General features: G+C 48.1%; 1 protein-coding gene across 2 annotated transcripts in view; it reads left to right on the top strand.

The window, feature by feature from the left end:
- Positions 1-14,808, top strand: part of TMOD1 (tropomodulin 1) — a 77,259-nt gene that overhangs the window by 23,679 nt on the left and 38,772 nt on the right. For both annotated transcript variants that reach the window (XM_070431116.1, XM_070431115.1), the window contains one exon: positions 14,398-14,554. In XM_070431116.1, the coding sequence (XP_070287217.1) occupies positions 14,398-14,554 (157 nt within the window). The remainder of the gene's footprint in view (positions 1-14,397; positions 14,555-14,808) is intronic.

The following is a 14,808-nucleotide window of genomic DNA, read 5'->3' as shown; positions in this document are numbered from 1 at the left end:
GTTTAAACCCAGTCTCCCCAACCCCTGCAGTTTCTTCCCCATCTCTCCCACTCTAGTGAGCACTTTCTACTTGAGGGGCAGCAAACCAAATAAATACCCACAACATCTAGGAGATAATAAACCTGAAGGAAGGAAGATGGACCAGTTTGGGTCATCTTTTACTTTTCCCCTCTTGAAGGAGAGGTGTACCTAAGAAAGTTTTGACTTAACCTTCCAGGAAGAAAAGCAACAACAAAGCCGGCGGTAAATGGCCACTGCTTCTTAGTCTCTGTGTCAGAGACAACAGGGAATGGTGGGGACCGAGGCAAACGGGAGTTTGTGTTTGACTGAAGGACACTGAATACTCCGTTTCACCAATTGTTGACATCTGATTTTCAAGAGATACTGGAAATCTGAATTTTTGTGTACAACTTTCCTATTTTAAAATGTTGGCAGCTCGTTCAAACACACAGACCAAACAAACCACATTTGGGCATTCGATTGGACTGTAGGCCTCCCATGACCACTGCATTCCAGGCATTGCAATAGAGGAACAGGGGAAAAAGAAAAGGAAAGGAGAAAAGCCATTATTCAAGTGCCTGTTTTAAGGGAGGTTAATGGACATTGCCACTGGGCACTTCTCATATCTTTGACAGGAACTTAGTTCCATGCATGGTTCAACTTAGCTGCAAGGGAGCCTTGGAAATGTAGTTTTTAATCTGAGTGTCCGTGTGCTCAGTTAAAAGAATGGAGTGTTTTTATTACTGAAATAGGAGAGACATGCTATTACGGACCATTTGGGCTTTCAGTTTTGTGGCCTGATGTTCTGCTTTGCCAAAAGCTCTAAGGAAGAGTGAGAGGAGTCAGTAGGGGTTTAATTAAATCCAGACCCCCAAGAAAACATTACAAAGGTCTTACTCTCTAGCTTGGCACTTCCCCAAACCCCCATTAGTGAACTCTGGTCCCATTTGGACACCCCTACCCTGATACCTTTCATAATGTGTTCCTTCTTCCAAACCTGCTTGGGGCCACAATTGGGTGACCCGGCAAACTGCTTGAGGCAGCAGGTGTCATGTTGACCTGAAGGGTGTCCAAGTAATACCATCCTTTTCCTAGCTGGAAATGGATGCCCAGTGTTTGGTGCTGGGGATTCAGAGAAGACTAAGATGCATTCCTGCTGGCCTTTGAGGGGCACCCAGTCTCCTCAGGGAGAGAGATATGGTATAAATGTGCTCCAACACAAAGTAGGATGAGCATTATAGAAGACCTGGCTAGATGCCTAGGGGAGTTTGGACAGAATTGCCAGATCAATGTGGGAAGCACTGCAAAGGCTGAACAGGGTGCCCAAAGGGAGGGTTTTGAAAGATGAATGCAGGGGAGGAGGAGGGATGGAATTCCAGACAGAGGGCACAGCCCAAGCAAAGCATGGCAGTGTAGAGTGCAGGGCGTGACTGTGGAATGCGGAGTAGCCCGCAGTGGCTGAAACATAGCACACTTGAAGCCAGGAGCAAATCAGGAGGCTGAAGTAGTTTGGAGTCAAACCATAAAGAGCTCTCCGTGCCTGGCTGATGAATTTGGTCATGATCCCGTAGGTCAGTGGTCGGCAAACCGCGGCTCGTGAGCCACATGCAGCTCTTTGGCCCCTTGAGTGTGGCTCTTCCACAAAACACCACATGCGGGCGCGCACGTACAGTGCGATTGAAACTTCTCGGCCCATGCACAGAAGTTGGTTTTCTGCCTGGGCGAGTCTATTTTGAAGAAGTAGCATGAGAAGAAGTGGGGGGTGTCGGTCGGGGCGACGGGAGACAAGGCGCAGGCAGGCCACAGGATACGCAGCGGAGGGGAGGTACATTGTTTTGAGGTACGTTCGCTGAGGTCGACCCTTTCCAACTTTCCCATCCACACTCCTCTATCTGAAACAAGTATACAAGACGAGTGTGGATGGGAGAGTTGGAAGGGGTCGACCTCAGCGAACGTACCTCAGTCAGATTGAGGACGTTTTTAGCAAAGCCCAGCTTAGGAGTACCCTAATTAAGTTAATAACAATGTACTGACCTATATAGTTTAAATTTTAAAAATTTGGCTCTCAAAAGAAATTTCAATTGTTGTACTGTTGATATTTGGCTTTGTTGACTAATGAGTTTGCCGACCACTGCCCTAGACCCTAGACCTCCACTAGGATTGGGATGCTTGCTTGACAGTAAAGCTTCTTCCATTCATTTCTCAACCCCCACAAATACCCAATGCTCAAGTCTCTTATATAAAACTCTCCCTCCTCCTCCACTCCCTTCTCCCCCTCTCCCTCCTCCCACAAAACCCCTCTTCTCTCTCTCTCTCTCTCTCGCTCTCTCTCTCTCTCTCTCTCCTCTCTTCTCCTCTCTCTCCTCGAACTGAATCTGGGACCCTTGAGTCTACAGGCCGACGCTCTATCCACTGAGCCAAACCAATCTGCGCTCTTCTCCTGTCTTTTTTTTTTTTTTTAGGGGATAAGGCAGAGGGTTTTGAGGCCGTACCAAAAGGAGGGATAAAGAAATCTACTTCTCTACTTGGACACAGACCGGTCCAAGTAAGACCCCGGAGTCTTGAAATAGTGTACAAGTTAGGGAATTATGGTGTGTTCCAACCATAAAGTGAAAGAAAGTCTGGAAGGAGATGAGCTTGGAGAAAGGGGTCCCAGGCTGTCCTCACATGGAAGTCATTACAAAGCCTCTCTTTCCCACACTCCCTCTTCACTCTCTCCCTTTCACCAGGTTCACCTATTCGCTTTAAAATAACCCCTCAATTGAAAATTGAAAACAATTCAGGCCTTACTCAGGATTTTCACCTTTATCCTGAGAACAATAGGAAACCATTTGGAAGACTTAATTAAATGAGTGGTCAGAGCAGGTTTTCTTTTTAAGTTCATTCTCGTTGCTGCATTGAGAATGGTCTGAGAAGGAATGGACAAGAAAGATTTGGACAGAGCAGTCAGGTGGTGATAGGTAAGAGAGATCATGGTGAACTGAAGTGTTGGTAGCAATAAGATAGAAGGAGTATTGGACAGGTGTGGAAAGTATTTCTAAGGTAGAATTGATAGTTCTTGCTGATGGGTTGAATGATCTTTTACTCTCTCTGCATCCACCCCCTTGGGCATTTAACTTTGAAGTGTCCTCTGCCTCTGTCTCTGGACTTGACCATGTGCCTGGCTTTGGGTAATAGAATGAAGCAGAAGTGCAAGTACGGTGCTTCTAAGTCTACCACTCGAGAGGCCTTGCTCTTTCTTGTGCTTTTGTCATCTCCATAAGGACATTCCTGAGGAAGCCTACTGGCATGGAACAGATATGTGGCAGAGACCTGAAGTGCCCAGTCAGCCCAGTTGAGACTTGTCTAGATCAGTGGTCAGCAAACCGCAGCTCGCGAGCCACATGCGGCTCTTTGGCCCCTTGAGTGTGGCTCTTCCACAAAATACCACGTGTGGGCGTGCATGCATGAGTTGAGTGAGACTGGCTACAAGACGAGTGTGGATGGGAGAGTTGGAAGGGGTCGACCACTGCCCTAGGTCAATGGAGGTGCTGAGCGTTCGTATGTGTTGGGGAGAGACAGGGTCAGATGCTCATGTTGGTGAGGTCTGCTGGCTGATGGGAGGGGAAAGGAGTAGAGGTAGAGAGGCCCAAGGAAAGGAGACCAGCCAGGAGGTGGATCTGATGGTCCCAGGAAAGCATGATGGACTGAACGAGGGTGGTGCCCGTGGGATGGAGACAGATCAGAAACCTGAATCGTTGGGATCACCAAAGCCTTCCCATAGCAAACCATGTCCCCTCGGCCAGCCATGCCGTTGTCTATGCTGTGCTCTCTATCTCACCGTAGCACCACTTTCCTCTCTCATCTTCATCTTGCTGGTTCTTATCCGGTCCCCTGAGGCACAGCTCAGGTATCCGCTCCTCCAAGAAGCCGGTGGGTGGAGAGGGACAGAGTAAACTGCTCACATGTGGGTGTGTCTCCCTCTCGCTGTGAGCCCCTATGGAGCAGGATCACACACTCATTGTCTCAGGATGCCCAGTGCCAACACAGCAGGGAATGTGCCGAAAAGGGGGGTCAGGAGAATGCCAGGGAGGGAAGGTTTGGCCCCACCTTGTGCCATGCATGCCAGAGAGAGTCAAAGTGTGTTGTTATGACCAGTACATCCCACCATCACCAATTACTGGGCGTGGGCCACAAGGATGCCGTTGGAAGTCAGCACAATGCCGTATAAAGTTGACTGTGGGAAATAGCAGTTACTGGGCTTCAGCAGCCCTGCAGCGAGGTCGTGATGGTTGAGCCAAAGGCCTGGATCTTTCTGGAGAAAAAGAGAAGATGCCCAGAGTGTGTCTGTTGGGGCGGGGCATATGTTTGCAGAGAGGGCCTCTTAGAGGTTTGCACCTTGCTTGTCCCCTCTGTGTCTGGGGCGTGACTGGTGCGGCCCCTCCGCCCCTCCACGCTGTCAGGTTAAGTCCCCCATATGTGACAATAAATCTGCTGAAGCCACCGAATGATTTCTAGTGGGTTCTGGGAGCTGCTGGTTGGCAATGCAGGGGCTGAGCGCTCTTTATCTGGATGGGGCCTGAGGGACTAGAGGGCTGCATTTCACACAAGGGAAGCACACCAGGCAGATAACTGGAAAATAAAAGTTCTCCAGATCACTTGAAAAAACAAATGGGAGGCCGAAACCGGTTTGGCTCAGTGGATAGAGCGTCGGCCTGTGGACTGAAAGGTCCCAGGTTCGATTCCGGTCAAGGGCATGTACCTGGGTTGCGGGCACATCCCTAGTGGGAGATGTGCAGGAGGCAGCTGATCGATGTTTCTCTCTCATCGATGTTTCTAACTCTCTATCTCTCTCCCTTCCTCTCTGTAAAAAATCAATAAAATATATTAAAAAAAAGAAAAAACAAATGGGGTCAGGGGGGAGGGAGAGACAGTAAAATACCTTATAAAAGGCAAGTGGATGACTGACTTCTGTAAAACGCTCGGCCTGGCTGCGGTGGTGGAGGGGTCGGGCGTCGGGTAGGGGCACGCTGAGCTGGTTTGAAGTAGGATGGGGAGAGGAGTCATGGGAATTCTGGGAAGTTAAACCTCCTGGGTTTCTCTCACCCAGGACAGTACCTCCATGCCTCTGGGCCTCAGTTTCTTTGCCTGTAAAGTGAGACTAGATTGATAGGAGGGGAGCGCTGGCTCCCTTACACTGGGAGAGGAGCCTGGTCCTCGCATGGTGCCACACCTGTTTCCAGGATCTGTTCCCAGAGGAAGCAGGCTTGGGATGGAAAGTTTGCTGTGGCCTGCAAGTCGAGAGCCCTGGTTCTCAGTCCAGAGTGTGACCTCAGGCAAGGCCCTGCCCCTCCTGGCTCCTGGCTGCTCCCAGTAGCCGGTGAGGTTGTAGCGCATGGTCCATCCTCTCCTAAGGGGTTGTGTCTGGCTCAGTCGCAGGACAGAAACCCAGGACTCCTGGAGCCCAGACCCAGGGGCACATTTTCTATCCCCTTGCTCTTAGGCATAGCTGTTTAATTGGGGAAGGTGATAAATTTGTCACTGTGAAGGTTGGGGGGTGCATTTTACATATGATTAGCCATCCGTCTGAACCATGCATACTGATCCGTGGGCATGCTGTTTATATACAGTGTGGCTTCTACACAAGCTCAGGGGTCCTGGCTGTGTGGCTAACAAGCTGTGTGACTTTGGGCGAGTGGCTTTAATTTTCTCTGCCTTGGTTTCCCTAACTGAAAAATAAAAGAATTAGCCCAGAGGCCCTCTAAGGGCTTTGCAGCTCTGAGCTGCCAGGAGTCAGTGCTTCTTTTAGTAAGTTGTGTGTGCGCGCACATGTGCATGTGTGTTGCCTGTGTGTGCACATATTATGCATGTGTACATATCTGAACAAGCCCTCAATGGTTCTAGCCGGCACGCTTCTCACGTAGCCCTAACTATCTATAGCCATGATAACATGATAACGATGCAGATACTTGATATTTTGGCCTCACTGGCACCTGTTGGTGGGGTGTTAGAACTACTAACAGCACAGTTGAGGATTTATCAAAGTTTCCAACATCCTTTGGACAACTGGGCTCCAGAGTGTGGCTGGGAAAATTAGACCAAGATGTTAACCTGTCAAGCTGCACATCCCAGTTTTAATTTCACGACATTGAAAAGGAAGTGACCATTTAAAAATACATGAGTAAGGCACTACAAGAAGAGATTGCCTGATTTCCCCCTAGTATTATTTCCAAGAACATATTAAACTTTTAGTGTGTTTTTAACATGAAAAACCCTACTATAAAAACCCATGTATATACCCCTTTCTTCCTCTAGAGCAAGCCTGATATGGTCAAGACACTCACAAATATTTATGGAATAAATGAATGAATATCTTGACTGTCTCTACATAGAATTTTACTCTGATAGGAACCTTAGATCAGATGTGGCAGAGTGGACTGAGTCTGGTCTACAGATGTGTTTTATTTGGCCTGAACATTGTTTTGAAAATATTTGGATCATGTGTCAATCTTAAAATCAAGAGATTTCACATAAAGAGTACATCTAATAACATCACCCACATTCTTTTTTAAGATATATTTTTATTGATTTCAGAGAAGAAGGGAGAGGGGGACAGAGATAGAAACATCAATGATGAGAGAAAATCATTGATCATCTGCCTCCTGCATGCCCCCAACTGGGGATCAAGCTCACAACCCGGGCATGTGCCCTGATTGGGACTCAAACCGTGACCTCCTGGTTCATAGGTCAACGCTCAACCTCTGAGACATGCCGGCCGACATCACCCACGTTCTTACATGGAAATACATTGCTGGGGCATCAAAAGCCCCAGTGTAGCCCAGTCTCCACCACTCTGAGTATCTAACAGCTATGACTTTAGGCTAAGATCAGAGAGCATCTAGAAATTCCTCCTTCTTAAAACCAGCACTAACTTTCCTCTCCGGAAATGATAAGATCATCCAGGCATTAGTCACTGTCTTTCTCAGGTGAGTAAATGTGCAGTTGTACGTAAGGACATGAACACATGCTAGAGTCCTATGTACCGGAGCTTTCTCCCAAGCCAATCTCACCCATTGGACTGAAGATGTACATGTGACGTGTGCATATGAATACAGAGTCCCCTAATGGCAGCTGATGACTGTCCTGAAGGAGCCAGACTGATACTTGCCTTTAACTAACTGTAAAGAAAGTATGTGCTCAACAAATATACTCTGTGCACATTTTAAGATTAGGAGACATGGACTTAAATTCCTTAAAGTTAGATCGTTCCAATTACCCGCAGGCACCATAGATGTATACAACCTTTACAGGCAACGTGGAGGCTACTTATAGACTACTAGAGGCCCGGTGCACAAAAATTTGTGCACTCGGGGGGGAGAGGGGGTCCCTCAGCCCATCCTGTGCCCTCTCGCAGTCTGGGACCCCTCAGGAGATAATGACCTGCTGGCTTAGGCCTGCTCCTGGGTGGCAGAGGGCACGCCCAATCCCTAGGTGCAGCCCCTGGTCGGGCTCAGAGCAGGGCCGATTGGGGAGTTGGGGCGCCGCCCCCTGTCATGCACAGAGCAGGGCGGATCGGGAGGTTGTGATGCCACCTCTAGTCACGCTCAGGGTAGGGCCAATTGGGGGGTTGGGGCACCGCCCTCTGTCACACTCAAGGCAGGGTTGATAGGGAAGTTGCAGCGCCACCCCCTGCCACGCACAGAGCAGGGCCAATCAGGGGGTTGGGCGCTGCCCCCTGTCACACACAGAGCAGGGACCGTCGGGGCTTGGGGCTCCGTACTCTGTCACACACAGAGCAGGGCCCATCAGGGGTTTGGGGAGCTCCCCCTTGTCATGCACAGAGCAGGGTCAATCAGGGGTTTTGGGAGCTCCCCCCTGTCATGCACAGAGCAGGGCTGGTCAGGGGGTTGGGGCGCTGCCCCCTGTCACACACAGAGCAGGGACCATCGGGGCTTGGGGCTCCGTACTCTGTCACACACAGAGCAGGGCCCATCAGGGGTTTGGGGAGCTCCCCCTTGTCATGCACAGAGCAGGGTCAATCAGGGGTTTTGGGAGCTCCCCCCTGTCATGCACAGAGCAGGGCTGATCAGGGGGTTGGGGAGCTGCCCACTGTCACACACAGAGCAGGGCCAATCAGGGAGTTGAGGAGCTCCCTGTCACGCACAGAGTAGGGCCAATAGGGGAGCTGGGGCACCGCCCCCTGTCACATACAGAGCAGGGCCCGTGGGGGGGCGGTAGTTGAGGCGCCACACCCTGTCACACTCAGGGCAGGGCCGATGGGGAGGTATGGCTCTACCCCATCTCACATAGAGCAGGGCCCGTGGGGGGGTTGGGGCGCCGCCACTGTCACACACAGAGCCGCAGGGCAATCGGGGTTGGGGCGCCGCCCTCTATCACCCACAGAGCAGGGCTGATCAGGGGGTTGGGGCGCTGCCCCCTGTCACACACAGAGCCACAGGGCAATCAGGGCGTTTGGGCGCTGCCCCCTGTCACGCTGATCCCGGTGCCAGGAAGCCTCGAGGCTCCACTGATCCCACCCGGCAGGGTCACAGATCCGGGTCCCAGACCGCAGACAGCCTTGCCTGCTGCCGCCTGCCTTCAGTATGCAAATTAGCCGCCATCTTGTTGCTTCAGGGTGGGGGTCCCCACTGGGGTGCCTGGCCAGTCTGGGTGAGGGGCTGAGAGCCGTTTTCAGGCTGGCGGGCGACTGGAGCTCCAAACCTCTCCTTTTTTTCTTTTCTTTTTATTCTGGCATTTATTTACCTTCTATAGCTGTCACTGGAGCTGAGAGCTGGCTTTCTCTCTGAGGCTCGGCTGAAAGCAGGTTCCTGGCCTTTGTTTTCTGTATTCGAAACAATGTTGCGACTCCAGCTCTGAGATCCCGGCTGACTGACAGGAGCTTTCTGGAGTTTTGTTTATCTTCTGTAAATGTTACTATGTTTCCAACTGAAGCTCAGAGGCCTGCGGGAACGTTGGAGTCCTCCTTCACTGAAGCAAGCCTCCTGTTCGCTTCCAGCTGCCTGGCTGCCGGCCGCCATCTTGGCTGACAGTTAATTTGCATAAGGATACGCTGATTAGCCAATGGGAAGGGTAGCGGTCGTACGCCAATTACCATGTTTCTCTTTTATTAGTGTAGATTCTTTGCTATTCAGTAAAGCAGACTCCTCCCCACCTTTAGGGTCTTGATTAACTGTAAAGTCTAAAGCAATACCTTGCTTTCCATACATGCTGTCATTGAGACTTTTCTCTCTTTACTTTACTTCCTCCATTTACCTCCCATCCCCCTGGTTAATCCCAATTAGAGAGCGCTTTGTGGGGTCCTGGCCTTACCTGTTAGCACACAGCCCTGACACACAATACTTACTCCCCGGATGTTTGTTGAGTGAGAAGGAATAAAGGAAGGAATATACATTTCTACGCAAACACGTCCACCAAATGCTCTGCTGGTCAGAGCTCCCGTGGTTGGGGGAACCCTCTCCTCACCTGTTGGATGCCTGGGTCTGAGAGTCCATTTTAGGTTCTAATAGTTATGACAAATCCAAGGCAGTATTTTCTTACCCATTTAACTCCTCCACAAAACATATTCACATATTAAGGCACATCTGGTTATAAAACAGGACACCACTTTATCACTTGACCAGCTCTCCCCCGGCCAGTCTCTGCACCACTGTTGGCCACTGGCACACACAGAGCCTTTGTCCTCAGCCGTCCTCAGCCACTTAGTTTAGTGATTGCACTAGCTTTTTTTTTTTAGATAACATATGCCAATTTTACTTTTTTAAAAATATAATTCATATGCCATAAAATTCACCCGTTTAAAGAAAGCTCAATATTTTTAGTATAGTCATACAACCATCACAATGAATTTTAGAACATTTTCATCACCTTAAGAAAAAGACCCATACCCATTAGCCGTGACTCCCTGTTTTCCCTCAACCTCCCCTGCTCTAGGTATCTGCTACCTACTTTCTGTCTCTATAGATGTGACCATTCTGGACATGTCATATAAATGGAATCAGACACTAGTCCTTTGTGACCGGCTTCTTTCACTTAGCACAATGTTTTCCAGGTTTCCTCTATGTCAGTGGTTCTCAACCTTCCTAATGCCGCGACCCTTTAATACAGTTCCTCATGTTGTGATGACCCCCAATTTCATTGTTACAAATTGAACATAATTAAAGCATAGTGATTAATCACAAAACCAATATGTATTTTTATATGTGTTTTCCGATGGTCTTAGGCGACCCCTGTGAAAGGGTCATTTGACCCCCAAAGGGGTCACGACCCACAGGTTGAGAACCGCTGCTCTGTGTTGTAACAGGTATCAGTACTTCATTTCTGTTTATTGCCAACTAGTACTCTGTTGCATGGGTACCACACTTATTTATCCATTTATTGTTTGATGGACCGTGAGTTTCTACTTTTTGGCTGTTACGAATAATGCTGCTATGAACTGGAGAAGTTTTTGCATAGACAAAAGCTTTCATTTTTCTTGGGTATATGCCTAGGAGTGGAATTGCTGCATCAGATGATAACTGCATGTTTAAGCTTTTGAGAAACTGCCAGACTGTTTTCCAATGAGGCTGCACCATTTTACATTCCCATTAGCAGTGAATGAAGCCTCTGATTTCCCCACATTCTTGCCAGCATTTGTTATCTATCTTTTTTATTAGAGCTATCCTAGTGGGTATGCAGCAGTATCTCTTTCTGTGTTTGATGTGCATTTCCCTGGTGACTCGTGATGTTGAGCATCTTTTCATGTGTTTATTGGCCATTTTTATGTCTTCATTGGAGAAATGTCTATTCAGATCCTTTGCCCATTTTTAAATTGGGTTATGTGTCTAATGTTTTGAGTTGTAGGAGATCTTTATGTATTCTGGATGCCAGACTTCTGTTAGATATATGATTTGCAGTTTTTCTCCAATCTGTGGGTTGTCTTTTTCACTCTCTTGACAGTGTCCGTTAAAGCACAAGCATTTTAATGTTGAGAATGTCTAATTTATCTACTCTTCTTCTGATGTTTGTTTTAGTGGCATATCTAAGAAACCATTGCTTAACCCAGGGTCACAGAGTCACAGAGATTTATGCCTATGTTTTCTTCTAAAACTTTTATAGTCTTAGCTCTTATGTTTAGGTCTTTGATTCATTTTGAGTTAATTTTTGTTATATCATGTGAGGTCACATGCCATTTTTGAAAATAAATTAAAATGAGAAATAATCAGGACTTTAAAATATGCAGCTGTCTCTGATTTTAATTGAAAATCATGTCATGTTTCATTAAACGTATCATTTAATGGAAAAAATTAATTCCTAACAAGGCTGATATTCTCAATAATTACTTTAAGAATTCTATAAGCTAAGAATTGTTAGAAAAGGCCTTTGACATTCTTGTTTCTTTTTAAAAAATCAACTGCCTTCAGTAGAGGTTTAAATAAATAAAGCCATATTTTAACATGCTATATAAATAATTTTTTTTCTAAAACATCTTTATTACTATACTAGAGGCCCAGTGCCTGGCCCAATCAGGCTAAATAATGTTTTTAAAAATATTAAAAACATGTCTATTTTCCTCTTATAATGATATGGGCTTCAATTTAACACAGTGGTTTTCAGTCAGGAGTGATTCTGCTCCCCAGAGGACATCTGGCGGTATTTGGAGACATTTTTGTTGTTACAACGTAGGGAGGAGGATGGTACTGTCATGTACTGGACAGAGATGCTGCTAAACAGTCTCCAGGGCATAGAACAGCCCCCAACACAAGGAATCACCCTGCCCCAAATAGCAATTGTGCCGCGATTGAAAACCCCACTTGAACTAAATCAGTGGCCCCTCTTAGATACATTTGAGAAGAGATGTGAGTTTGCAAACCCTTTTCCTCTCATTTACAACCTCATGGTTTTCTGCTATCACAATACTGAGCCTTTCAGAGGCCAGAATGTGTCCCGGAATCTTAACTGCCACCACAACCCTTTACAGACAAAAATCTATGAGGATCATTGGGAAAGCACTTGTTTTTGTTGCTTAATTTATTTTGTACTTGTGTGTTTTCATTTTTGAATCTTAAGATATATTTGATAATTCTTTCCCTGTTCAACATGCATATGTGGGTAACCAAGTCTCCTGTTAAAATGTATTTTATCTGCCGAAACTGGTTTGGCTCAGTGGATAGAGCGTCGGCCTGCGGACTGAAAGGTCCCAGGTTCGATTCCGGTTGGGGGCATGTACCTGGGTTGTGGGCATATCCCCAGTGGGAGATGTGCAAGAGGCAGCTGATCGATGTTTCTCTCTCATCGATGTTTCTGACTATCTCTCTCCCTTCCTCTCTGTAAAAAATCAATAAAATATATCTTTTAAAAATGTATTTTATCTGATTATAGAACAATAGTTATAAGAAGTAGTTTTGAGTGCTTGGCACTGGGCTAAGCACTGATCCTGCATTATCTAATTTAATTTTCTCAACAACCCTGAGTGACTAACATTCATGTATTACAGCTGTAGACACTGAGGCACAATGAGATGCTACTGGCCCAGGATCATATGTGTCATCACTACTCCAAGTCAGGGCATGAGCTTGAGGGGCGTCCAGGCATGTCACCGAGCATTTGGTTACTCACTGTGGGTGGTCACAGAGAGACAGTTAGGTTGTTCTCTCCCTCAGTGAAGTCACAGTCAGTGCCCTGCCATGGGGGAGAAGGAATGGACCACACAGCTAGCTAGCCACAGGAGAGCCATCTCACCTTGGGCATGCCCGCAGATGCGTGGCTCACCTGTGACCATCACCCATCCCGCATATCACAGCGGACAGTGTCTGAGGACTGCTGCTTAGGGAAAACTGGGACATCTCTTAGGTTCTTAATAGTCACCCTAATCCGTCAAGGCTCATTTTCTACCTACTGGCCATCTACTCACAACATACTCCAACTCCCAAATGTCTCTTCTGACTTGTGGCTTAAATCCACTTGCATGTACACCAGCACCATGCCCCGAGCCCCCATACATGCCCCGCACTGAGCTAGACCTGCTCACCTTCAGTCTCCCAGAGTCGGGGCCACTCCGGTCCCCTGATCTCACAGGCACTGCTCTTACCGGAATAGCACTATGGGGTTTAACAGCCGTGAAACATCTTGTAAAACATATAGGCTGCAGTTAAACAGTAGTATTTCCCTCCCAGGCTTTATCCCTCTGTGTGCACATAGCTGTCCCCACATACCTGATATCACTCCCCTCTCAGAGGGGTTTCGGGAAAGGAGCCTTGGTGTGGGTGAGTGACTGAAGATGTGCATTTTGATGTACAAAGATCGGAGATGGAATGGCTGTCCGGTCAGGCCACGTTGGGGGTGTGGCAGGAAGTGAGGTGAGATTCTGCTCACATCTGCCTTCCAGGTATCCTCACCACCACCTCTTCGAGTGAAAGGGGGAGAGAGCAATGATTAGAACTGAAGATTGCCCTCCTCCCCCAAATCTAAAGAAGACCTGTCCCTGAAACTCCTTGGGCAAATCTTTCCTTATTCTGAGCCTCAGTTTCCCCTTGAAGGATGGGTACATGCATCAGACAATCTAAGCATCTTTGCAAGCATAAACTTTTTTTTTAAAAAAACTTTGAATGCCTAAGGTATTGGGGGCTGCGTTAAAGGGAAGCCAAGCCCACCCTACTTAGGAATCTGCTTTAATAGGAAGCCCACACCTGGAAGCATGCCCACGTTGGAAGGAGACACGACAATGATTGGTCGATGCTATCTTTCTTCAGAGACCCATCTCCAGGGGCGACGTTCAAAATATTTAACAGCCAGCATCACATGAGCACTGACTGTCAGAAAGGGAGAAGGAGCTGGTCGGGCCTTCCGGGGCCGCAGCCTGAAAGCTCGCCTCCCCCACCTGGCCAGCCTCGCCTGCCGTGCCAACCTCTCCCACCTCACTGCCTGCTGAGCCTTTACCGATTGTGTTTTGGGGGTCTGCCTCTTCCTGCCTGACTCTGCATCCAGGGCGCTACCTCACACCCCTTGGCCTTCTTCTCTCCCCGATTGCTTTATACACAACGGCTATAAATATCCTCCTGCATCCAAACACCAGCTTAATCATATTTGTCACTCAACAGATGCTCTCGGAGCCTCCCTCTGTGCTCAGCCCCATGTTGGCTGACGCCTCACCCTCACGTCTTCAGAAAACATTAGAGGCTGAGAAACGCAAGGAGATCAAGAGACCTAGCCTAGCTCTGCCCGCGCCTGTTGCATGACCTTAGACATGTCCCTGTCCCTACCAGGTGTCAGACTCCTTACACGTAAATGAGTGACTTGAGCCCCACTGTTCAGGGATGAGTTTCTGGAGAAATGCACGCCTTCAGCAGCTGACCGCTCTCTCTCTTTCTCTCTCTCTCTCTGTTCCTCTCTCTGTCGCCCGGGCTGCCACCTCCACTGTAGAACGCACTGCTGCCTGCAGGCCTGAGGCAGAAGGACCAGACCACCAAAGCGCCCACGGGCCCCTTTAAAAGGGAGGAGCTCTTGGATCACTTGGAAAAGCAAGCAAAGGAGTTTAAGGACCGAGAAGATCTGGTCCCCTACACAGGGGAAAAGCGAGGTACTGAAGCTTGTTGCTCTTATCAATATGTCCCTCTCCATGAATCGCTGATTGCCAACTGTACGCCAGGCCCTGTGTTGGGCCCATTGTGACTGGGCCTCCTTGCCTACATCCCTGCCTGGCCAAAAAAACATAAACTCAACTCCAAAAGCATTGATGATGTAGGTTTAGGGAAGTTTTCAGTTAAACCAGACCAGTATAACTCCCCCCCTTAATCCCCTTTAACTGGGATGCCCTGCTTATCCTAATATATA

The sequence above is a fragment of the Myotis yumanensis genome, unplaced genomic scaffold (genome assembly GCF_028538775.1).
Source record: "Myotis yumanensis isolate MYYU_CA2020_CCGP unplaced genomic scaffold, mMyoYum1.0.hap1 SCAF_12, whole genome shotgun sequence".
In the NCBI taxonomy this organism is placed as follows: domain Eukaryota; kingdom Metazoa; phylum Chordata; class Mammalia; order Chiroptera; family Vespertilionidae; genus Myotis; species Myotis yumanensis.
The sequence above is the reverse complement of the archived record's forward strand: the minus strand, read 5'-3'. Positions and strand labels throughout refer to the sequence as shown.